The sequence below is a fragment of the Anabas testudineus genome, chromosome 7 (assembly GCF_900324465.2).
Source record: "Anabas testudineus chromosome 7, fAnaTes1.2, whole genome shotgun sequence".
Taxonomy (NCBI): domain Eukaryota; kingdom Metazoa; phylum Chordata; class Actinopteri; order Anabantiformes; family Anabantidae; genus Anabas; species Anabas testudineus.
In genome coordinates, this window is record NC_046616.1 from 20,083,332 (window position 1) to 20,109,081 (window position 25,750).

At 43.5% G+C, this 25,750-nt stretch overlaps 2 protein-coding genes across 2 annotated transcripts; one reads left to right on the forward strand and one right to left on the reverse strand.

Moving 5' to 3' along the window:
- The first annotated feature begins 963 nt into the window (after positions 1-963).
- Positions 964-11,512, forward strand: uckl1a (uridine-cytidine kinase 1-like 1a). The gene is made up of 15 exons (XM_026367632.1): positions 964-1,028; positions 2,483-2,670; positions 2,901-3,007; positions 3,959-4,129; positions 4,414-4,485; positions 4,626-4,815; positions 4,907-4,968; positions 5,465-5,475; positions 6,050-6,148; positions 6,231-6,324; positions 8,343-8,405; positions 8,506-8,628; positions 8,851-8,958; positions 9,195-9,351; positions 11,151-11,512. The coding sequence occupies exons 1-15, from the start codon at positions 964-966 to the stop codon at positions 11,231-11,233; spliced, it is 1,593 nt and encodes a 530-aa protein (XP_026223417.1). The 3' UTR covers positions 11,234-11,512.
- Positions 11,513-13,328: 1,816 nt separating this feature from the next.
- Positions 13,329-25,272, reverse strand: si:dkey-70p6.1 (uncharacterized protein LOC570575 homolog). The gene is made up of 7 exons (XM_026367227.1): positions 25,020-25,272; positions 19,591-19,817; positions 19,120-19,177; positions 18,873-18,951; positions 17,509-17,972; positions 16,367-16,504; positions 13,329-15,727 (listed from the first exon to the last, which is right to left on the reverse strand). Exons 2-7 carry the CDS (start codon positions 19,722-19,724, stop codon positions 15,188-15,190), a joined length of 1,413 nt encoding a protein of 470 aa, XP_026223012.1. The 5' UTR covers positions 19,725-19,817; positions 25,020-25,272; the 3' UTR covers positions 13,329-15,187.
- Positions 25,273-25,750: the final 478 nt, after the last annotated feature.

The following is a 25,750-nucleotide window of genomic DNA, read 5'->3' on the forward strand; positions in this document are numbered from 1 at the left end:
AGACAGGGTTCTGGACCATGATCAGGACCTTATACGAGCTTTAAAAATGATAAAACTGTCAAATTACAGAACATCAACTGTCTGATGGCTGTCAGGCAGATCATTAAAAAAAATATTTAACAAAAAAGAGGAACCCAACAACTACCACACCATAAAATATATTGCAGTGATGCCATAGCCAAATACAGCAATTTATTCTTCTAACACAACTAAATGTTTGCCTTAGTTTGTTTAGCTGAGATTTGTTAGTTTACTGAACATGCTAGGTAGACATCCTGCTGATCCAAGCAGTTGAATAAAGCTTGGTTACAAAGATAGAGACTGAATTAGTGTGAGAATAAACAGCCATCACTAAATTAAGTAACTGGCAATCAGCAAGTTTCCACTATGTCTGTTTTTTTTTAACTATAACAAGAACAATATCTGAAGAGCTTTACCTCTAAAACAATGCATGCTGGGACTTCAGGTCAGAACCCTTGTTCTAACACTAAAATCTAGATATTGATAAGTTGAATTAGCTTGAAAAAATAAAGAGTCTTTCCAAATCTCAGGACATTTGACATTTTAAATGTGAAACGCTGGTTTGGCTTGTGTCTTCATCCAGATACTCCACCTAAAATAAAGAGCATCATCTCCTGATCCGTGTTCCAAAAAATACCTGCCTAATACCAGCAAAGCAGGTCTGTGCTGCCAGTGTTACAGTGATCCTCTTAGTGTCTGTCTCACACACACGTTCAGAGAGAAAGGAGGACACACGGACAGCAGTGTGGACAGGTTTGTTTAGTTTGTTGAGGCTCCACGGACACAGATGGGTGAAGTGATGGAGTAAAAGCAGAGACACAGCTGTGGTTTACACACGTTTAAGACTTTAGTCAGTGTTACTTCGCTGAGGGCTGTTGTTTTAGAGCAGCTGCCAAGGTGACAGGCAGGCTGGAAGGTAGCAGGTTACCGTATAAAGCAGATATGAGCCTGCTGGACTGCACAGGAGCTAGGATCTCCGGCTGTTGGTCCCTGAGGTCTGACCACAGGTACGATCTGATTGTTTGTGCTGTTGTTTTTCTCTCAGTGCAGGCGAGTTGCCAGCTTTCCCCTGACAAAGCTCACAAACACACTGTGGTTGTGTGAGCGCCATGATTAGTCTCTTGACAGGGTTGTTGAAAGGTCAGAGGAAGTGCAGGATCTAGGTTAGTTCGCAGGGACTTTGGTGTGCTTTATTTTTGCTCAGAGGGTTCTTCGCAGCAGGTCATTACTCAAGCATTTGAAAGTACATTGGTCCAATATGCAAAAGTCCTCTTTTTATTTTGGGTTTGCCTTGTTTTATGTGCATATACAGTTGTATTGTTGTACACCACATTTAAAACAAGTCGTTTCTTATTTAGTTTCTAATTACTGCCAGTGGGATGGTGGAGTCCCCGAATGAGAATCACTCAGAGAGTGTGAACTGAAAGCTAAGCAGACTTTTAAATGTTCCATAATAAACAGTGGTGTGAGAGTTTAATCTTAATCACACAGACCTAAGCCTTCATGTTCTCATTGGAGAACCATACTGTACATCAGTATTAACCTGGTCTACAGTAGATAATAGTGCAAGACGGGTTCAGATACTTATTAGTGAACTGTCAGCAGCACGTGCATAGACGTCCTTAGTTAAACATAAAAGTACTGCATTAGAGATGTTACATGCTGTAAGTAGATGTTCGCATCCTTAATCAGGAACATGTGCATACAGCAAAAGTAAAAGTGCAGGATGCAGAAAAATAGGCCATTTAATTGTTGGCCTGTTTTATTCCACTGCAGCTGCATTTGACCACACAGCAGGTTCAGCAGCCAACTCAGAAATCGTATGCAACACACACAACAGTGTGTTCATACAGCTGGACTAAAATATTTTCTTCTTGCTACTACAGGTATTATACTTTATTTATACTTGTGCTTTGTTTAGTTGTTTACAGTGGTGTTGTTTGCGTGAAACTGTCGCGCCACCGGGCCTCTGTCTTGTAGCTCCATCTAATGTATGTTAATGAGGATCATATATGTTTTGTTCATGTGTATTTTTTCATACATGATTATGACACATGCCATGTAGATTTTTTACAAAAAATTATTCAAATGTTTATCTGAGGTTTAAACAAGTTGATGTGTTCCAAAGTTACAGTAAAGGAACAGTTGTAATAAAGTTTGAAATGAAAAAAGACTTTAAGACAGGGATATATGAAGGTGTGTGTGTGTGTGTGTGTGTGTGTGTGTGTGTGTGTGTGTGTGTGTGTGTGTGTGTGTGTGTGTGTGTGTGTGTGTGTGTGTGTGTTTATAAATTACAGTATCTCTGTCAGGTTTTGATGACAGTTTCTCGTACTTGTCTTATACTTGTTATTAAAGAAGAACTTCACTGGGGCAGTTCTTTGATACTGACTGTCTCTGTTGTGTGTAAGACTGCTCTGTGAGTTCAGGTTGTAACCTGCCCTAGTGTTTTGCTTTTTTGCAGTGGGAGTGGGGAGGACTCACTGGATCGGCTCTTGCCCCCCACCGGGGCCCCTCGCAGAAAGAGCGCTACCTCTCTGAGTAAATCAGAGCCTCCTCTGCTGCGCACAGGCACGCGCACCATCTACACCGCTGGCCGACCTCCCTGGTATGACGAGCATGGAGCTCAGTCAAAAGAGGCCTTTGTCATCGGTATGACACTCACCAATGCTGTTTTTACTCCTTCGGCCTGTTTTTGCTTCTTTCACTGACTTCATGCCAAGTTGTGGCTTTGAGCTGCAGAACCTGTCTCTTTGTCCCGTTCTGTGTTATTATACCCATAAACGCTTTACTGCTATCACACATGCATACCGCCAGACAACATTAGACACACTCTGAAAAACACACATAATGGGCCTTTGAAATGCTGTGTGGATCTGCAGGGTTGTGTGGGGGCAGCGCCTCAGGGAAGACCACCGTGGCAAATAAGATCATTGAGGCTCTGGATGTGCCGTGGGTTGTGCTGTTGTCTATGGATTCTTTCTACAAGGTGAGAGAGTCTTGAATTTGACTCTTTTTTTGTCTTAATTGATTTGGTTTTTGCTAATTATCTGTGGCTGCGTTGTAGGAAGAAATGATTATCATGTGTTGTTAGTCTGAAAGGCGAGATTTCAATTTCTCACAGCATCAGAAAGCGATCATTATTCTGCTGTCACAGTCTTGAGTTAATAATCTGTTCTGGTAATGCTTCAGATTACAGCCTGTAAATTACAGTGCCAATATTTTGTATACATCATATAAAGTGTATATAATAATATAGTTAGTACGGACCTACAAATGTGTATAAGCAGGTAATCCTAGTATTTAGTAAGGACCCAGAAATATGTGACACTTTTACTAGTTTTTTAGTTACACCTTTAATCATTTCTGCTAAACTACACGTGAATTTAAACAATTAAAACAGCTTAACTTTAATATTGTGAGCTGCAGTATTTGGTTCTATAAATGTTCATGATACATTGTATTAACACAGTTTTCTGTGTTTTACCTGGCAGTGGGATGATAAAAATGTATTTAAAGTTGAAGCTGAATATTTTCTGTCATAAACATAAAACACAATAAAGAGACAAACTTTGCATTAACAAAGTTTGATTTGCTTATGGTCCAAGTTACACAGTGTATAATATGTTTATAGTATTTAATATTGTATTTTCTAGTATGTTGTACCTATTTAATAATTCAGTAATATTCCTACTGGGCAACAAGACTGGAAAAGTAGTAAAAACAGGGCCACAGGGTTTGTGGTAAATTAAATTCACGTCTCTGCTGTAGCTCCATAGTTAAAGCACGTTGTCAAGAGCGTTATAAATCTTCTCATCCAACTCTGCAACAAAGTGAATTAATGCATTCCCCAAAATGTCAAACTACTCTTTCCAATCTTCCAGCATGTTTTATCAGTACCATTGTGTCAATCTGAATGTTGATCTGCTGTGTTTTACAGGTTTTATCTCCTGAGGAACAGGCCCTGGCTGCAACTAACGACTACAACTTCGATCACCCTGCTGCTTTTGACTTTGAGTTGCTTGTTGCCACGCTCAGGAAGCTGAAGCAAGGCAAGAGTGTGAAGATCCCTGTGTATGACTTCACCACACACGGACGACAGAAAGACTGGGTGAGTTTGCTTTAATCAGAAGACAGTAGCTTTGTTTCTACAGGTTTTTACCATGTAAAGGTCAAATATACATCCTGTACGTTTGGAATAAAGCAGTGACAAAATGCTGCATTTCGTTTTTCTATGGGTTCATTTTTCAGGGTTGACAACATATTACAGACTTACGTAAAATGTTATTTAAAAAAATTACTTTCTGCAGCTTTAATCTTATACAAGTTAAACTGGCTTTTTATGAAGCTGTGTTTTGCTTTGAACACTCTTTGTTTTCTCTCCTCCCTATACAGAAAAATGTGTATGGTGCCAGTGTAATCATATTTGAGGGAATTATGTCTTTTGCAGACAAAGAGCTTCTTCAGGTAAGGCAATATCTTTTCTATTTTCTCCTCTTTTTGAACAATTCCCGAGTGAAGTGAAGTACTCATCACCAGCTATTGTTGTTTGAGCAGCTGCTTTGTTGTGAACATTATTAAAGGTTGTTTTCTCTTCCTACCTGCAGCTCCTGGATATGAAAATCTTTGTGGACACAGACTCAGACATACGGCTAGTTCGCCGGCTCCGCAGGGACATCACAGAGCGTGGACGGGACATTGAAGGCGTCATCAAGCAGTACAACAAGTTTGTGAAGCCAGCCTTCGAGCAGTACATCGAGCCAGCCATGAGGCTTGCTGATATAGTTGTGCCAAGAGGTGAGTTAGTCAGACTTTCACTTTGTGGCATTTCTATTACTTCCTTACAAAGAACAGCATCTCCGGGTCTTCTTTTGTTTTTCTCTCCAAGGTGGAGGGAATATGGTGGCCATCGATCTGATAGTCCAACATGTGCATAGCCAACTGGAGGAGGTGAGTAGCCTGAACACACAAACACACACACTGTACATTAGAGGGTGGCGCCACCATGTGTTCAAAAGCTATAACATCTAACTTTTATTTAACTCCTGTTTTACTGATATTTCTGCTGCATTTTCTTCTACAAGACAAAGAAGCTAAAATAAAAGCAACAAAGAGGAAATAATTTCAATTTCATACAAACAAATCTCTATACTTTTATGCCTGTATAATCCCTACCTGAAGGCAAACTGATTGTTGCCCTGTTTCAGGTTATCAAATCTAATTTTACTTTAGTCTGACAAATATGTAAACGTTCCCTCAATGCCTTGATTAACATTTCTACAAAATTTCATGTCGCAGTTGTTTGATAGATTTTATTGAGTTATATCTAATCTCTGAAACTATTCCGTTAAGCTTGTCCACCATGTTCACTGACCAGTTTTTTTAATTTGCCTCCAGTGTCAAAAAGAGGCAAAACTATCTGAGAGAGAGTGATTGAAAGATTCAGAAAAAGGATTTGTGATGAAAATGAATTATTTTACCAAAGTGAAACTGGATCCAAACTGTAACTGGCTACTGGCCCAACCCTGCACATTAATGAGCCACACTGTTGGACTCAGTGACATATTCCTTTATTTCCATGAAAACACACACACTGTAGTTTATTTTGGTCACACAGGCGCTGTCCCGCAGTTATAAATACTCTCTCGTTTTTAGCTTTGAGTAAAATGGGGCTGATGGCCACACACAAGCTGGAGATGCCAGAAACTATTATGCTTCTCGCTTTATGCTTTTTTCTTTTACCTCATTTCTCTTCCTCTTACCCTCTCTTATGCAGCGTGAACTCAGTGTCAGGTATGATGATACACATTTTAACTTCACCTTCTGTGACTTTGGTCCTCTTGTTATCAGAGATTTAGTATCAGTGCTTTTTATGCTCTTAACCTTCACAATCTCTCTGGTCTGTATATCTGTGTTTAGTGACTTGCTCTTATCGAAAACCATCTGCTGTCTTAAAGCTGGACTGCTTCATTTCTCCAGCAGCGTAGCAGAATAATGCCTTTTAAATTAAATAACCTGTCCTTTGTCTCAGAGCTCTCCTGGCCTCTGCGCAGCAGACCCAGCCACTGCCCCAGACGCTCAGTGTGTTAGAGAGTACGCCACAGGTCAGAGGCCTTCACACCATCATCAGGTACTGAGCTGTGCCCATGTACAGCTTTGTGTCCTTGCTACAGTGCATGTAGCATGAGTTTTAAACATTTGCATTTCTGCAGGAACAAAGAAACCTGTCGAGACGAGTTCATCTTCTACTCAAAGAGATTAATGCGGCTTCTTATAGAGCACGCTCTGACATTTCTACCATCTCAGGTACTGAAACTGCTTAGAGAGTATGTTATCAATGTTTTCATATTAACAATTGATATCAAATGGTTCTCTTGTAGTGGCAAACCCACAGAGAACTTCAACTACTACTTCAAATCATTGGTTTGGTTGTTGTCTGCAGCAGACAGAAGGCAACACAGTGACTGTACACAGCTTTATCAGCACTAAACAGCTGCATATTCTAAACATGTACATGTTCACAACTATGTACAGTGGCAAAAAAAAGTGTGTGATCCCTTTGGGATTACGTGGAGTTTTGCATGAATTGGTCATAAAATGTGCTCTGATCTTCATCTAACTCACAACAATACAAAAACACAGTCTGCTTAAAATAATAGTACACAAACATTGTATGATTTCATGTTTTTATTGAACATAACATGTAAACATTCACAGTGCAGGGTGGAAAAAGTATGTGAACCTTTGGACTTAATAAGTGGTTGACCCTTCTTAGCAGCAATAACCTCAACCAAATGCTTCCTGTAGTTGCAGATCAGACCTGCACAATGATCTGGAGTAATTTTGGACCACTGCTCTTCACAAAACTGTTTCAGTGCAGCAATATTCTTGGGATGTCTGGTGTGAATCACTCTCTTAAGGTCATACCACAGCATTTCAATCGGGTTGAGGTCAGGACTCTGACTGGGCCACTCCAGAAGGTGTATTTTGTTCTGTTGAAGCTATTCTTTTGTTGAATTACTTGTATGCTTTGGATCATTGTCCTGTTGCATCACCCATCCTCTGTGGAGCTTCAGTTGGCGGACAGATGGTCTTACGTTTTCCTGCAAAATGTTTTGATGAGGGATGAGGTTTTGATGTTGGTGTGCTGTGTGTTTTTTTCTCCACACATAGTGTTGTGTGTTTTTTCCAAACAACTCAATTTAGGTTTCATCTGTCCACAGAATATTTTGCCAGTAGTGCTGTGGAACATCCAGGTGCTCTTTTGCAAACTTCAAACGTGCTGCGATATTTTTGTTTGGACAGCAATGGCTTCCTCCGTGGTGTCCTCCCAAGTACTCCATTCTTGTTTAATGTTTTCCTTATTGTAGACGTGTCAACAAATATGTTAGCATGTGCCAGAGATTTCTGTAAGTCTTTAGCTGACACTCCAGGATTCTTCTTTACCTCATTCAGCATTCTGCGCTGTGCTCTTGCAGTCATCTTTACAGGACGACCACGCCTAGGGAGAATGGCAACAATGCTGCAACAGTAAACCCAAGACTGGTGTGTGTTTTTAAAGGGCAGGACAGCTTTCAGCAACACATCCAATATCATCACACTCAAGGTTGGCTCACTCCTGGCTCCAATTAGCTCTTGGAGAAGTCATTAGGCTAGGGTTCACATACTTTTTCGACCCTGCACTGTGAATGTTTACATGTTATGTTCAATAAAAACATGAAAACATATAATGTTTGTGAACTATTTTTTTCAGCAGACAGTGTTTTTGTATTGTTGTGAGTTAGATGAAGATCAGAGCACATTTTATGACCAATTCATGGAAAACTCCACGTAATCCCAAAGGGATCACACACTTTTTCTTGCCACTGTATATGCTAATGACTCCTCTATACAAGCTTGAGTACTGCTCCTTAGATGGACTGCTCCTGTTTATGGTCTGTGTAGTGTGTGTTTGGGTGTCACCTGTGGCAGTTTTTGTTTACATCCTTTGCTAGTGTATTGAGGTGAACCAATTGCTGGTATATACAGGCGTGGACAAAATTATTGGCATCCTTCCCTTAAATAAAGAAAAAGGTCCAGGCCAGTTTTATTAGGTTGTTTTTTTAAAAACCTCTATTGAACCACAACTCAAAAGCAATGTCTGAAGGTTGCCAAACAATTTTGTCCGCATCTGTGTGTGAATGATTATTTAGGCTATTTTTCATATTTTTCAACCATGTTAAGTAGGTGACCTTGTGGCAGAATTAGCTACATCCCATTTTTGTGTGAGCATCTATGGGCATAGTGAGTCTTAACAAAGCAAACTCTTTTCTGTATTCTAATAGCCGTGTGTAGTTCAGACTCCACAGGGCCATGAGTACAAGGGCCGCAGTTACAAAGGGAAGGGGGTGAGTGATGTTCTTCTTTCACAAGGTCTTGTCAACTTCCTGTTGAGTGTATCCTCAGGGCTTCTGTCATCACACTTGCTCTGCTGCCTCATCTCCGCAGATCACCGGTGTGTCGATCCTGCGAGCAGGAGAGACCATGGAGCCTGCCCTGAGGGCCGTATGCAAGGACGTCCGCATTGGCAAGATTCTCATCCAGACTAATCTCGACTCAGGAGAACCAGAGGTTGACAAAATGAATCATTTAGGACTAAATTTGCTCAACATTAATATTCAAGATGATTATCTTTGCTACATTTTAGTACTGTCTCAAAAATCACATCAAACTAATTTTAAATTGTTTTCATAGTTTTCTTGTGTTTTTTTTTTCCTTCCACATGATGTGTGTCTCCGTGGTAACTACCCTTCCTGCTTTTGTTACCATGGCAACCTGTCTCCGCCTCGTCAGCTGCATTACCTGCGTCTGCCCAAAGACATCAGCGAAGATCATGTCATCCTAATGGACAGCACTGTCTCCACCGGCGCTGCTGCCATGATGGCAATACGAGTCCTATTGGTGGGTGGACATTAACATCATTTTTCTTCAGTGAGACAACAATAGGACCCCTTTCCCCTTTGGTCAGTCAGTGTATATATTACTCATTTGTATGGTTGTTGATCAGGAGAGGTTTGACCAGGACTTTTGAGCAAAATGTCAATTTTTTTTGCTTACTTTCCACATAACAACCATCTTTATGACAAATCATAAAGCAAACATTGGCCATTGTTGATGTGATGTGTGTGGCTGAACAGGACCATGAGGTGCAAGAGGATAAGATCATGCTGGTGTCACTGCTCATGGCGGAGCTTGGTGTTCATTCTGTGGCGTACGCCTTCCCAAAGGTCAAAATCATCACCACTGCCGTGGACAAGAGTCTGGACGATTATTTACATGTAATTCCTGGTATCGGTAAGCTCACAAATGCACATACACATGCTCATTGTTGTATTGCAAAAAGATTTACATGTAGTTATTTATCAGAGAGAAAGATTTAAGTGCAGAGAAAGATTCAGAAGAAGTTTTTGAAAGTTGAGAGTGAGGTGGCTGAGCAGGCAGAGGTTGTTCCACCGTCGTGGAACCACAGAGCTGAAAAGTTTAGCCTGGGATCTTTTGAGTTGAGGTGAGGGGACCACGTTGTTGCAAAGCGCAGTGAGCGACAGGTATTGTAGACCAAGAAGAAAGAGTTCAGGTAGACTGGTGTTGTTGAGTTGACCACTTCGTAGGCAAGGGTCAGGGCTTTGAACCTTATGCGGGTGGCTGCAGCAAGCCAGTGCAGAGATGGTATAACATGTGTCTTTTTTGGCCTGAAGCCTGAAAGGTTGGGTTTGATCTTTCTGAAGCTGAAAAGGGAAAATCAGCATGCCCTTGAGACACAGGAAATGTGGTCGGTAAAGCTCAGTTGATCATCAATGGTCACCCCCAGACTTAATGGGGACAATTACTGTAGACCCTATGGTGATTCTGATGATGTGTTTTATTGAAGGTCTGAAGAACTTCTGTCTTGGAGAGGTTTAGCTGAAGATGCCCCTCTCTTATCCAGGCAGCGATGTCGGCGAGGCATGCAGAGATGAGTAGTGAGATGAAATGACAGAAAGAGACGTGGTCATCAGCATAGCAATGATAATAGAAAAGCCATGCGATTGGATGATGGAACCTAGGAATGTAGTATAAATGGAAAAGAGTAGAGGGCCAAGAACTGAGCCCTGGGTCACATCAGTTGTGAGGCAGTGAGAGTGAGAAACCTGCCAAGATACCTTGAAGGTACATCCAGACAAGTAGGACTTAAACCAGGCCAGAGCTGTCCCAGTCATGCCCAAATCAAAAAGTGTAGAAAGGATCTAGTGGTAGACTACGTCAAAGGCTGCAAATAGAAGTAGAAGTAGAAATAGAAGTAGAATTAGGCAGAAGATTGAGCCGCAGCTTTAGAAGTGGTGATATGGGCCTACATAAATGAGGTGGGGAAAGGTGCCTGTTGTGAGATGTGTTAATGATTTGTGTAATGGCTGGGATTAGTGTGAATGTAGTTGTTGAAGGAGAGTGGAGAGGATAGGATTCAAGAGAACAGGTGGTAGGATGGTTGGAGAGGAGGAGGGTGCATTCATCGTCCTCAGTCAGAGAAGCAAACTAGGCGAGAGATATGCTGCTAGATGAGGTTGGGAGTATGTGTCTGTTCGAAAAAGAGAAATGGGAGTGAGTGAGGTGGAGGATGGAGGGCGAGGGGGGTAGAGGAGTGAGAAAAGCTTCCTGGTGTCAGTGGTGTCGCTGAGTTTCTTTTGGTAGTACTCTGTTTTTGCCAGTACTCTGTTTTTAGTTATAAAAACAGAGATAGACTGTATTTTGTTCAAAGTGGAACTTATGCACTTGTTTGGAGTCTCTCCAACTACTCAGTGGAGTATGCAGCAGATAAAAAATAATAAACATCTGTGTTTGCTGGCAGATTTCATTTCATGTCCCAGCACATTCTAATTTTACGCTTGTGTCACTATAGATTTGAAGCGAGCGCTTCTCACAATCACCTGTGTAACTGAATTAAACCAAATGAAGAGCATTAGAGAGCAATTTGTTTAACACATTATTAAACAATAGGATCGATTATTTATATATATATATGTATAATTGTGTTTCAATCACAAAAGTCTGAATTTTGCATTGGAACCTTCACAGAGATCTGTTTTCCAAATCTTCCAACCTCCGTTGTGCATTTTCAGGGGACTTTGGGGACCGCTACTTTGGGACAGATGGGTGCAACAGCTGGAGTGATGAGGAGGACCAGGAGCAGCCGTCGTACTGACACATCTGTGAGCTTCTGGGAAAGAAAGTGCAAACACTACTTGAAAACCTATGTTATAGTGCATCCTCCTCTTCTGCCATAGACCGACAAACAAGTGTTCCATTCAGTGTCTGTGTGCTGTACGTGACATTTTCTACTCCTATACAACTTATTTTGCCCTATTTACAACTGAGTGTGTTCATCACAAATATGTTCATGCTCAGAGGTGAATCAGAACCATTACTATTGTGCAATAATGCAACAACAAGCTTATGATGTACTAAATTATTTTATTTAGGACTTGGTTGCACCAGCCATTTGGAAATCCAGTTCTTAGCTAGTTTCAAACTAATGAACAAAATTGGGTTGCACCATTAAAACTGGATCAAGTCTTGACTTACAAGGACTTTAGTAATGTTTAAGTTGTCTTAAAGTCTGTCACTTTCTCCAACCAGCAGCATGAACAGGGAGTCACTGTAGCATCTACAGCCACACAAGCAGCTCTGTGATGCTCTTTGTGTGCTTTGAGGAAACTCGTGACATTAATATGCTAACATGCTCACGGTGTAAACACATATTTAGCTTAGCATTTGCTGAGTAGCTCTTAACAGGCAGTACAGCTGAGGCAGACTGAATTATTGTGTCAGGTGTCCGGTCATAAACCAAAGAAATATACAGGGATGTACAGGCAGACCTTCACAAACCTTCAGGTGATATTGGCTCTCCTCCTCAATGCACTTTAAAACCCGCAGGGGTCAGTATAGTTCACATTTAGCTTCTCTCAGTGTGATTTATAGTGTGTCCCTATGAGAAATCTATGTGTCTCTACAATACACAGAGACACAGAAAATGCATAGCGACTCACCTGAATCACTGCCATTACACAAGTTAAGATGTGCTGATTTGATGTTATGAATGTTATAATGTAGGTTTGTGGAGATGGAAACATCCTTGCATTTCATGGTTTTACTGAGTGATTTGATGCAGAATTCAGTGTGTGAATGGTTATTCTGTAGACATGTAAGATGATGATGATAATGTCATTCCAGGGTTACAAACTGAGCAGTAAAAACCTCCAGCCTCCCAGTTTTCCCTGTCGCTTGTGTTCAAACTGCTTACTCCTCTAACACGCCTCGTGATTGGCAATAACATGATTCCCCAGCCAGTTTGTGACCTTATGCTCAGTATTATCTCTGTTGTCTCACAGATCCCGTGTCTTATCACTGTCGTGTACCTTCAATGAATGTTGACGGTCTCATTCATGTATTTATTCAGTCATTCATGCTCCACGCAGTGAGATTAACACATCACATAAGCTGTGAATGCTGTAGCATCCTCAGACCTACAGTATCTCCTGCTCCTGCACATTTGTTTTGGGTTGTTTTTATCTGTGTGTGTTTGTGTGAGATAGCTCCTCGCCGAGCGGGTGACACTGTGATCACGGATGTCATACAACGCACGCTGTATTCTCCAAGACAGCAGAAGACTCGTCTGCCCATGTGACTACTGCCTCAAGGTTAGCCTGTTACCATGGAGACAAGCCCGCCAATGAAAATTCGGCAGACGGTTGCAATGTTGACTGCAAGCTTTTTGTTTTAAGGGGTGACCTATTTTTTTTTCCCCTTTCCCCCCCTTCGTAGCTACTCAGACACAGACCCCACTACTCTGGCACATGTGCACGTGCATACAGATAAAAAAAACATGGGAAGGCTACTCAGACACACACGTGCACGTACGCATGCCTACGAGGTTGTAAGGTTGTACACAAAAGAAACAAGGGGCAGTAGAAGACACAAGCATCTACACATAAAATAACACATTAAAGTAAAAATAAAATGACACAAATGTTCTTAATTTATTTCTGAGATGAATAGTTTCTAAATACGTTTTAAGATTTTTTTTCTTGCTTTGACAGGACTGAAGACATGAACCTACAGGCAGCTTTTGAGATCAGAACAAAAGGTTTAAATTTAAAAAGAGTCTTTGATCCTTCTGTAGTAGGTGTCAGAGCGAACTCCTGGCGATATTTAGGCCATCACTCTTGAAATTCAGCCTTTTTTCCATTTTAATAACTGACACTATGAGATAAAACATCTTTTTTTTTAAAGTGCCACTTTATTACAAAAGTATAAACTTGACTGACATTTCATGAATAGTAATCTTAATATAAAACATTACAATCTTTTGCACTTAGCACTTAATTACACGCTTTTGAGTACAAGACCCTGTAGTCTGAATAGCAAACACACAACATTAGCTGCCACATTTAACTTAGCTGGGCTTTTCCGAGAACACACCGTAGCTTCATGGCTTCAAAAACAACAAACAGAATACACTGAAATTTACATTGCAGCTGTTTCGCAGTTTGTGTCACAAGATAAGTCATTCCAAAACACAATTAAACATAATAGAAAAAGATAGATTTCTTGACACTGATGATATATTTATTATTCTTTCTCTTTTGTAATGTACATACACATTGCATCAACATACAGTATAATCACATTGTTTGCTGGGGATATTTGGTCAAATGAACTCGTCGTTATATCGTCCAGGATTTTAATGTAATTTTGTTGTGTTTCATCCTCGCGCTGATGCTCTGCTGCTTAGCGAACCCATTGCTTCACATTTTTGTCGTTTCAAATATTTTTAACACTGATAACAGAGAGAGGAGAGAGTGTTCACCGATGGAGTGATGATGAGACATGACGTTTGCTAATACACATCAGTTCTGCTGTAGATGACTGGTCCACAGATGAGTGAGGACTGAGCAGAGGAGGGTGTGAAGGGTGGGGGAGGGCAGAGGTTTCGGGGAAGAGGGGGTTGAGTGGACTGTCTCCACCTTTAGGACTCAAGCAGTTCTCTTTAGTCTTGTTTAATCTGTACTGTATGTGTTTGGATGTGTGTGTGCGTACGTGTGTGTGTGTGTGTCTGTCTGTCTGTCTGTGTGTCGCAGGCACAGGAGGAGACAAAATTAACGCTCCTCTCTGCTGCACAGAGTCCCACTGAGCCAAAGGCATCCTTCATCTAACTGGCTTTGTGCTCTACAGAGAAATAAAGCAGCACATCAAAAGAAAAAAGAAGAAGAAGAAAGAAAAAAAACAACCAACGACAATAGAAAAGAAAAACATTCATATAGAGTTACCACATGACAGAGCTTGATTTTTTGTTCATTTTTATCACTTTTTTAGCATGCAACTTGTAGCAGGCAAAGTGCAGAAACAGGATCAACAGTAGAAAGTAAAACATTTCATTTACAGACGGCAGTGGAGACAGTGTTCAGTCCATGGAAGATGAAACAAAACGTGACAGAGGGAAATACTTTGAAATCTGAAAATGGTCTAAATTAGTCGAGGCTTTCAGGAGGAATGCAAAATGTGTGCAATTTTTTGTTTTAATACTCTCATAATTGATTCACTTGGTCCCTGAGCTTTCAAGTATTTTGATTAGTAATCCATTCCTTTATATCATTTAAATTCTGTCCTAAATCACATCTTGACCAACTACAGGGAAGGCCTGTTCATGACTAAGTGCTACCAAAAGATTTCACACAATGCTGTGCATTTTCCCCAAATAGGAGTCCTTCTAGGACCAGATAAATGACTGTTTTTACCCGCAAGAATTAAGGAAGAATTTAGGCTTTTTTCACTTTATTGTGCTTTGCACGTGTATCAGTAAAATAGAAGTGCTACTCTTATCTACAGATTGCTCTGCAATGGTCTTGTGCTCACTTGTTATTGACTACCTTTGGATTCTTTATAAGGTTTATAGATCGGACTTTATACTCAGCCCAGGTCATAACAGATCAACGTTATTGCCCCCAAGGCCTCTGGAGCCTGTGAAAGGCATGATGTTATGACTTGAATGTAAACAGTATGTGTGGGTGAGCATGACAGGGGCTCAGCCGTCACTCCGTGTGGTGTTAGCTCAGCTCCTTGTGTTGGAAGGATAGGGGGTCACAGTGCAGCCGCCGACTCAGAGCCCTGTTACATACATCTCCATGCCGTCATTGAAAGTGAAGATGGTGGTGGTGCTAGACGTGGCGGAGCCCTGCTTCAAGTCGCCGATGCTCTCGTACAGGTTCTCCCCCGGCAGCAGCAGGGCTTTGGCAGGCAGGTGCTGTAACTTGGGGGTCTGCTGCGTTGGCGGCGGTGGAGGGGGCTGCTGCTGCTGTAAGGGCTGCTGGGCTTTCTTCCTCCTCGGCCGCAGGGTGGCACATGTGTTGGGGGGCCTCTCTCGCTTCCAGCCACCCCCGCCTTCCATGTTCTCATAGGCCAGATCGCACTCCTCTGTCCCAATGGACTCATAGCAGTGGTCATCAAAGGGCCCTCCAACTGCTTTGCCCTCCTGAGGGGCCCAGGTCTGAGGTTTGACCACTACACTAAACCCTCCATCCCGGTCTCGGTCCCGGTCACCACGACCCAAGGTCCGGAAGCCAGGATTGGCAGGAGGAGACCCTGGCACAGCTCTCTTCTTCTTTCCCGGTTTACACACCTTCGAGTACATCTCCGCCACCTGCAGTCAAACAGCACAATATTGAGCCATTTGGGGAAACGACACATTAATTGTTAATGAGTTTTACAGGTGCTGGTAGGTACATCGTGTTTCTTCTGGACAGAGCCAGTCTAGCTGTTGCCTCCATTTCCAGTCTTTATGCTAAACTAAACCAATTCTCTGCTGATTAGTATCACTCTTCTCTCAGCACTACAGTCTATGAACATCTTTCTGATAAACATCACCTGAGCTGATCCTAAGGTAAGTCCTCAAGTACAAATTTGTCAATGTAAGCATTATTCAAAACCACACCAATTATTTTAAATTCTAATAAGGGTTTTCAAAAAATACCAATCAGACAGGTTGAATTTCATTGAAATAAATTATGAAACAGTTACGACCCGTTAGTCCGGACATTTCCATAAAAGAACAAATGAAGTGAGGATGTGTCCCCCCAGTGGTAACACTGTACATGGAGGCACAAACTGCGGCTGGATTAAATCAATGTAAGACACTTTAGAGTGATGGATACATGGATGGATGGATACAGTAAAATCATATTAAAGCTAGAAGGTGACATTGGAAACAGAAACACACTAATGTAGCAAATGAACCAAATGACAGACGGGCTGATGCACAGACTGACGAGTCTTCGCTCACCGCAGCAGCAGACGGTTGTACAGTCTCCACTGTGTGAGCACCCAGTGGACCCAGGCCTTTATTTTGCAGCATGAGCATGTCCTCATCCTCTGGAGGCTTCCAGATGTACTGCTCTCCGTTGCCCATGAACATCACTTCCTGTCAACAGAACAACAAACTACACTTGAGGCAGAGCTGGTCATTGTTCTCGCATGATGTTTGACTGTAAAATGAATATAAAAACGTTTTTGTGTCACAGCACGGAGCTGGTATTAACCATGTGCTTGATGGATTTCATACCCTACTAAAAGAATTTCCCTGGAAGGTGGAGCTTTAAACGTGAGAAGCCATGTGATTATATGCTGGATGACTCAATTTCAACATGTTGCGTCATCCACAAGAAAGTGAGTGGTGAACAGCCGCAGCGAGCAGACTGCGTACACATGTAAGCCTGTAAACTGTGTGTGTTGCTGAACCCGGGTCACAGCAGACTGAATGACCTTGCTGACCTCACACGGGGCAGCAAATGGTCTCCAACTGTCACCTGGAGGGAGAGAGCAAAGCCTTACATCCGCAGCAAAAGCAGACAGTCTGCCTACACTCCTGCTGCTGCGAACATATGGAGGTGATAGTGCTGAGAGCAGAAAAGCCCCACTATCACTGAGAACTTCTCCACAAATAAACACCACTCGCTGCACGAACTTCAGAGAAATTTCTACAGAAGTGCTAACATATCACAACAGCATGCGTGATGCAGCCAAGTGCGAGGAAAACTGCCATATTAGCACAATTACAACCGTGCACATCCTCTGCTGTGTCAACAGGAAATCTGACAGAAATACTCTCCAGATCCTGCTCGCTCTAGCAGGACTACAAACTCTGTATTGTCACAGTGGTGCTGACAGAGAACTGGAGGATTTGTTACACGTGTCCTGAGAAACCTGAGCACAACAATCAGAACAGATGGGCCGTTCACACCTGGTGGGGGCAAACAATATCACTGACATTATTTGTCTTTAAAAAAACACTCCCGGTGATGCCAGAGCTCGCATAATCATATCCAACAAACACACACAGGACAATCTTCTCCTGCAGCTCTCAGGAAGAACACAGTTTGCAGGATAGATCAGTTCTTGTCTATGCAAACATTTGACTCTACCAACCTTTGGGAATGATGGGACGTTAAAGGCCTCCACGTTTCTACGGGGCAACTTTGTGCTGTGGGGGTGTGGCGGAGGAGGGGCAGGATGTGATGGCGGGGCGTGTCGTGGGGGCGGCGCCGGCGGCTCCCCCATGTCCGTCCCACTGTCCCTCTTCTGTGGGGCCTTGTCGGCCTTCCTCAGCTTCCTGACGCAGGCGTACTCTGCCGTCTCCGGAGGGTGAGGGGGTGACACGACCTGGGCCTCGGGTTCGGGCAGCCCTCCTTCCACATCCCCGTCTGGGTCTGGGGGCGCTGGGGTGTTGGCAGGAACGGCCGGAGGGGCCGGAGTGTCCGTCTGCCCGGCTCTGCCTACCATGGCGTAGAGGGCATCGTCAGTACGTGTGGCGGAGGAGCGTTGGCCCACTTCAGAATAAGTGTGCTCTCCGTCCTCTCCAGTCCCAGAGGGGATCTGGGGAAGCTGCCTGCCTTGAGAACGAAGGTCAGAGTTAGACCGGCGGCTGGACAGCAGCAGAAGGTCCATGCTGGCTGGACGTTTCTTTTTAGATGCCTCTGCAAGGCACATACAGGCTGCTATTACTGCCCACCATAAAGCAGAATTCACACACGTTTACTCCTCTTGGACTGGACAGCTCAGCGAGCATTTCTGAACATGAATAAATCTCTCACTGTTAAGAGAAAATCTGGAGCTGACAGTAAACTGGGAACTCACGTAGATATTTGCGATCGTGCATCCAAATTGGCTTCATTCTCCTGAAGTGAAAGCAGGACAAGTATGAAGCGGGACATATGCTAGATTTCTTCAAACCCTCTCAGGCTACTGTCACAGTGCCCACAAACGCAGTTCCCTGTTGACTGTCAGTGATGGAGCTCCAGGATTTGTCTTGGCTCTGTGATTTCTGTCTTTGAGAGAGAGATAAATGTGTTCAGAAATCAAGACTGAACAGTCGAGCGGAAAAGGCTGAGTTGTAAATGTAATTGTGGATTCTATTTTAGGGTCAGTTTCTGATCAAAATTAATTAATGAATTTATGTGGATGAGGCTAAATCAGTAATAGTTTTACAATCTCCTCTGCTAAATGCACAAAAGCTGTGCATGAAATACTGTGAACACTTTGTAGGTCCACTGGTTGTGATTTGTCATGTGTTAAAATAAGCTGAACGATTGGTTGAGAAAAACGATCCAACATATGCAGCTCGAAAAAAAAAAAAAAAAATCCCCTTCAGTGATTCCAAAATTGCTTTGTCATGCAGGTTAAAAAAAAAACTGGGCTGTTTAGTTCCAGTAAGGTTGACGTTCACTGTAGGAGAGAAAGATACTGTAGACAGAAGAGCCAGGTCAGGATCTGTATATGAAGGATGCACTCACTTTTGCCATTGCAGTTCATCTTGTTCATCTCAGTGTCTGATTTACTGATGGACCGCAGCTTCGACTGCTTGAGTATACCCTGGCAACACACACACACACACACACACATACACAGGGCGAGTTAAACACTAATTGAGACGGAATAGGTGTCCTCACAGTGATACTGTTCCCTGGTGAATGGGGTTGCTTCAGCTACCTCTGCTGAAGCACAAACAAAATGTCGAGCTGCGTGTTGAATGATACCTACCATGTCCATGAGACGGTGTTTTCCTCCTTCGCCGGGGACATTGTGTGTCTTCCCCTTCCTGTGGTAAACACAACAGTTCTGTCATACAGGTTGACACTTGGGTACAATGATGCATGTCTGCATTTGTGTGTGCGGAGTTCGTGTCTGAGTCATTGTGCATGTGGCTGAGTCATCTCATGACTGTGCATGTGTGAGAGAGCACATTTGCATTGGTGCGTGCCACTGGTGGAGAGTAACTAAGTACATTTACTCAAGTACAATTTTAAAGTACTTGTATTTTCCACTTTCTGCTACTTTCTACTCCCTATGTACTACTTTTCTAAGAGAATGATTGTACTTTTAATTCCTTTTTTTAGGAGGATCTGAATACTTCTTCTACCGTAGTAGTAAGCGTAACTGTCCTATAAGCATCCTTATGTGTGTACACGTGTGTGTGTGTGTGTGTGTGTGGTCATGTGCTCCTGCTCTCACTTCTGGCAGCCCACGCAGAGCACCACGATGAGGATCGTAACAACAAAGGCTGAGGCAGCAGCGATAGCACCCAGCAGCAGGACCTTGCCGTAGGGAGGAGCCGTGAAGTTCAGCCCGTCCTGCATGGAGGCCATGTGGGAGCGCTGGCGCTCACTTGCTCTCACACACACTCACACACACGCCCTTACACTCATGCACGCGGAGAAGTGCCACGGTCTCACTGGGATCTGCGGTGAGAAGGCACAGAGCGGTGCTTAATTACAAAAATTATCTAACCTTTACAAAACATGAAGTAGGTTAACAAAGCAGCAGAACCAGAAGTAAAATATTCACTGTGGAAAAAAGCAGAAGGAATGCAGCGGTTTGAAAAGAGGGAAAGTGAGAAATCCCATCCAGCTCTGAAGCAGTGAGGTGAACAGACATTGTGCCTCCGGCATGTGCTTCTGCTTTACCTTGTTTGAGGGATTACTGAGCTTTGTGTGTCACACTTACATAGACGTCAACAGCATACCTGCTCAGCAACAAAGGTTTTCAGGTACCTACATCCACATGGAATAAAAGTGAGCCGAAGCAACAGTTCTACGGCGCTTATGTGTTGTGCCATGTAGCTGCTACGGCACATGCAGATCAATTCAAATTTCATACGTTTTCGCCTGTTCCAACAAGAACAAGCATACATATTGAGGAGGTGCAGCGAGTAACAGCGAAGCTGAACACGCCAGTAGGCAGCGTAACCTGAAACACTGGAGGAGACGAGTGTGAGAGCAGAGCGAGCAGACAGAAACATCTTTCTTCCTTCTTCTCTGCTCCTTGCTCCTTACGCCAGACAGTTTCTCGTTTGGCAGCGTAACATGCTTCAGATAAACAGTAAAAACGCAGAGCCATGACAAAAAGACTAAACAAATAAGTCTGTTCTAATCTCCGCCCGATTGTGCCATCTGTCTACTGTGACAATGTGTTTTCATATGTGTTTACTTGTGTTTGTCTCTTGTCCATCAGCAACAAGAAGAGTGAATGTCAGACTGCAGGAAACATACCACAGGGCTTTGTCCAATGTCTAGCTTTGAGATGATGGTGCTTTAATGTCTGTGTCTGTCAAGACGTCTCTCCTGTATTTCTGTTTGTTTCTAACCACAGATTTTCTTTTGGTTAAGTTTAGTGCATCTGCTTCCTTGTTGGTCGTGATCTGATCTGACTCGTTAAACAACGTGCTATAGTATTGGATTCCACATAGGTGCTTTCCGTCCAGACAGAATTTAATCTTCACAGATCACATTACTTTATCAATGTGTCTGTAGTCTGCTGAACCATGTGTCTCTGAAAGTTGGCCAAAGCCCTGGACTCTTCAAGTCTGTTGCTGGGTTCTAGCAGAAACTGACAAATTACCAGGTCTAATAAGGATTTGAGCAACCCAAGCATGAATTGCTGATACACTTTCCTTCACTTATAGAGTCCTTATTTCACCAGGTTGCCAAAGCTAGAATTTACTAATTAGTGCTACACCGAAGTACAGTTAAGGCAGATGGAAATCTTATTTTTAGAGGATTTGGTTATAAACCAAAAAAATGGACATTTAAAAATTTTGAGCTAAAGATGACATACGATGAAAAGTTATTGAACCCTTACAAAATGATTACAAGTCATCCCTACAAGGGGCTCCTTTGTGTGTAAATAGTGGTAATCCATTCAAAATATTTACAGATGGCACTAAATGCTTACATTTTGTTCTGATCTGTCTGGATGTAGTGCTATTTCACTTCACCTTTTATTTTGTTTTAATTATTGTTTATTCTCATTAACAGTATATACCAGGCTACATCACAGCGAGGTTAAAACGACAGGACAGTGCATCAGAAAACAGCAACGGCCATTCTAATACTACATTAACACAGAAACTACAGCGCTACAGACAGATCAGCACGGCGAAGCTTTTAAAAATGGCGTCTTCTTTTTCTGATCTTTGTCTCTGTCAAAGAATACACACTACAAGACAGATTTCACCACCGCACACATCAGACTTTTTATTCAAGGAGGGACAACTCTGTCAGGTTGCAGAAGTTTTGCAGTCTTTGGGTACTTTGCATTTCTTTGAAAAGATCCAGAAATGACCCTAACTGTTCTCAGTGTGAAGCCCAATTTGCACCCTGTTTTGTCCACAGACGTCTTGGGGATTGTTTGCATGCCGCCATTTGTTTTCTTCATAGGTTCAGCATGTTCTGTCCAGTGAACAGCTGCTTTGTATGCTAATTCGCCCTTCTCGCTCTCTCTCTCTGAGCATGTTTTGAGAGAATGACTGCAGCAATAAACATGTTTGCCCAGCACGTCCATCAGAGCTATTACAGCAGACATGTCAGACATGATCTACTGTGCTGTTGAAGCCGCTGCTTCTTCAGAGCAAACAGAGCGGAGCTTCGCCTTAACCTCAACGCTTCCTGTGTGACATGCCTGGAGTACAGCGATGGATTTAAAGAATCATATGCACCTATCAGGCAAAGGTCATTAAATTCACAACTGCAAGTGTCAGTGTAATTATGTATATTTATACAGAGAAGAACGGAGAAAGGTGTGGGTGTGGAGGAAAAGAAAGGAGAGGAAGACAACGAGTGGGAGTTCAGTGGCAGGTGTTTGAAGATGCTCAAAGCAGATGATGAGAAGAGGCTGTCACATTTCCCAACAAGGTTTCCCAGCCTTCCTTCTCTTGCCTCCCTTACCCTTCCCTGCCTCGCCGAGTGTGTCCACACCTCCCCACCCATTCTTCTCTCCCTCTATCCCCCTGCCTCTGCCTGCGGTGTTCAGCCAGAGTGACGCCTCAGCACTGCAGTCTAATCTCTGGCCCTAGAGCTGCCTTGTCTGAGCCAACCAATTGGATGTGCAGAGCAAGAGCAAGAAATGGCCCTCCACCGGCTGCGTTCCTGCTAAACAGAGTCCTCTCTCCCTCAGCCAATCAGAGCCCCCTGCTCTGCCCGTGGCGGTGTGCTGGTTACAAACTAGAAGCGCTTCCTTCGCATACCTGCAGGTGCAGATTTGCCAGGTGTTGTCCTGACCATGTATCATAGACCAGAGGGCTACTTACTCAGAGAAAGGACAATACGGTTACATAGGGAGGACTTTAATATATTACATGGGAGTTCACGCCAGACCTTACATTAGCTAATGAATACTGTAAGAGATGGTTAAAAGCTCTAATGCTACATATAAAAAGACAGGCTTTTCTCTTATTTATTCTATATTTTTCTTGTCTTGAGCTAGTGGACACACTGTGGCTGCAACCTACAGTTATTTTCATTACTAATCTGCCAGTTATTTTCTTGATTAATTGAGGAATCGTGTAGTTACCAGCGAGCTGAAAATATCCATCACAGATTCTTAAAGCGGGGGCTGATGTTATGCTAACTGCCTGTTTGTCCAACCAACTGTACATAATATAAAAATATTGAATTTTCTATCATATGAGACAAAGAAAACCTGTAGTTGGAACTGGGGAATGTTTGGCATTTTTAGTGTAGCTGAGTTTCTCCTGTTCAGGGACAGAAAATGTGCAGCTGTTTAAATAATCAATGACTCAAACACCGAGGATCACTACTACCTGTTCCAGCACTAGATTACGAATGACAGCATCACATCACCTGTTGACTTGGATATGCTGGTTGACACATTTGACCATCACATTTTATACAGAATATCTGACCAAAATAAATCAACATCACGTTCTTTACTATAAAGAAAATGCAGGTTTTCCTCTTATGGCACGATGATGATGCCATGAAGCCGGCACTAACAGTAATCCTCTGTAAGATACACATTTAGACGTAGTAATCAATACCAGGAGGCTTTTCATTTAGCTGGGAACGCTGCATTTACAGGTGTGTTCATAATTATTGATAATAGTAAAGCTTCATTCAAACAAGAGCAGCCGGGCAGCAGTGTCCTCTCAGCCAATCTGCTCAGGTTTGGATAAAACACCTGGGAGTTCATGTGGAGCAAAGAAACCTCACCCTCTGTGTGACACAAATAACAGCAACGTGTGTGTGTGTGTGTGTGTGTGTGTGTGTATTAGGGAGGTTGGGGTGGGGTTGGAGGGGGAGAGAGAGAGAGAGAGAGAGGAGACTGCTATTGTGTGAGAATGTGAATTAGGTCAAATGTTTGCTTGCAACAACGATTAACCATGCCCCTGTGAGGAAGAAGGCTTGAGCCTGTGTGAGCGCTGCCTCTGACACAAACACTGTCTGACAAAGCAAAATGAAAGAATAAGGCTTATTTCTTGCGATCACATGACTCGCATCCTTTCCAGCAGCTGGAGCAAAGTGAGGGACCCTGAAACCGGCTGCTGAACGACAACAGAGATGCTGGAGGTTAAACGGGAATCATCAGCATCACGTTCACGCAGTGTGGCTCTGCTCAAATGAAGGAACCCTCCGTGAAAGGGTTCTCTGGGGAGGTTGGATGTACGTGGCCCATGATGGCACCCTCTCAGCAGGCATCAATCACACCCACTGGGTGACGGTTCGGCCGCTGGCTGCCCGGCTCGCCGCGCCTCTGGGCTCTGACACCTCAAACTGCAGTGATGCTGGTGACAACAGGTTACAAACCACGACTCAAACGATGCCGGCTGGCACAGAAAACCAGGCAGGGTGTGAACAGGGATAAGAAATAACAGACTACATATTCAAGACATTTTTAGGATGTTGCGGTGTGAATTATTATTATTATTATTATTTTGTTTCACTAAAGCCTGTAGCGCCAGAGATTTTCTCCCCATCCGTTTTTTTTTCCTCCTCTAATCATCAAAGCGTTTCCGATTCGTTTGCAGATCAAAGTGAGGGGGGGTCGTAAAGGATGTTGTGTCCCCGAGGTCAGCTGGCAACTTGCACGACAAAGCCATTTCCCCACCACCCCCCATCAATGAGTGAGGAAGGTGAGGAGGCGGGGGGAGAGGAGGAGGAGAGATGGTGGGGGTCTAACGTTAACGGAAGGTCTAACGTTAATTATCTTTATGCTTCGCAGTCGACGGGGATGTCACACAGGCGGGACGCGTGATCGGACGCATCCCGCGCCTTCCTTTCGCCAAATCACCATCAAGTTCTCTGATGAAGCCGTGATTATTTTTTTATTTTTTTTGGGGGGGGGGGGGGGGGGGGGGGGTTAATCACAAAAGCAGATGCAATAGGTGGGTGCGCACGTGTCTGTGTGTTAAATCTATGATCAGAGGGGAAATGAAGAAAAACGGCAGAGACAGAGGCAAAACGCGCAAAGACAGCGGTGATCCACGTCCTCTCCATGAATTAAGGATGCCGCGAGCCGACTGCGTGTGCAGCTTATCGAGATGAATCTATAGGCACATAGGAATGACCCCCACCCCTCCTTCCTCCCTCCTGCCTGTCACATAGCCACGGGCACAGAGCATTGCGCTATAGCACCCCTGTACTCACTCAGCTCAGAGATTTGGGGAGGCGCAGCATCAACCCTGGTCGCTTCCTTCAGTTTCTGCTTCCACTCGGGCCGGGCGCTCCCCGCGAACATAATCAATCAAAGGCGACAACTCGGCTTTTATGGGCTTCACAAAACGGGAATGCAGCATATTGCATGTGGCATCCTTCGAGCGCCCGCTGACCCTCTTGTGCGCCCTGGCCGCGCTTCCTCCGCTCCACAACCAGCCACAACGGAGGCTGGGAAGAGTCTAACCTGCCTTTCTGCCGCCGCCGCCGCCGCCGCTGCTGTATCTCCAGTATTATCTCCAAGTGCCAGGTTTCTCCTCCACAGTCCCTCAAGCCCCCTCCATCTCTACTCGCATCCCCTCGGCTCAGCTACTGTGCTTCCATGTGACACAGGCAGAGCTGGAGACCCCCCAATTATGAATCTGCCTTTTGATTCTAGCGTCACCTCTCGGAAGTGCAGGGAAGTGCGTGTCTGTCGCCTCATGAGCGCGCTGGCTGGTTTGGGAATAGACGCATATAATAGTAATCAACCACTCAAAGTCCAAATTACACTGAAGTAGGATATAAATATATGCTAAATATAAACAGTTCAACTTTAAATGAACTGTATTACTCCCCTGAAGAGAGTCTGAAACAAAGCCTCACATGAGATACTGGACTTTTTTGGATGTTCTCCTGAAACCTGCAACAAGGTGCAGTCAGAGCAGCAGCAGGGCTGTGAGCTG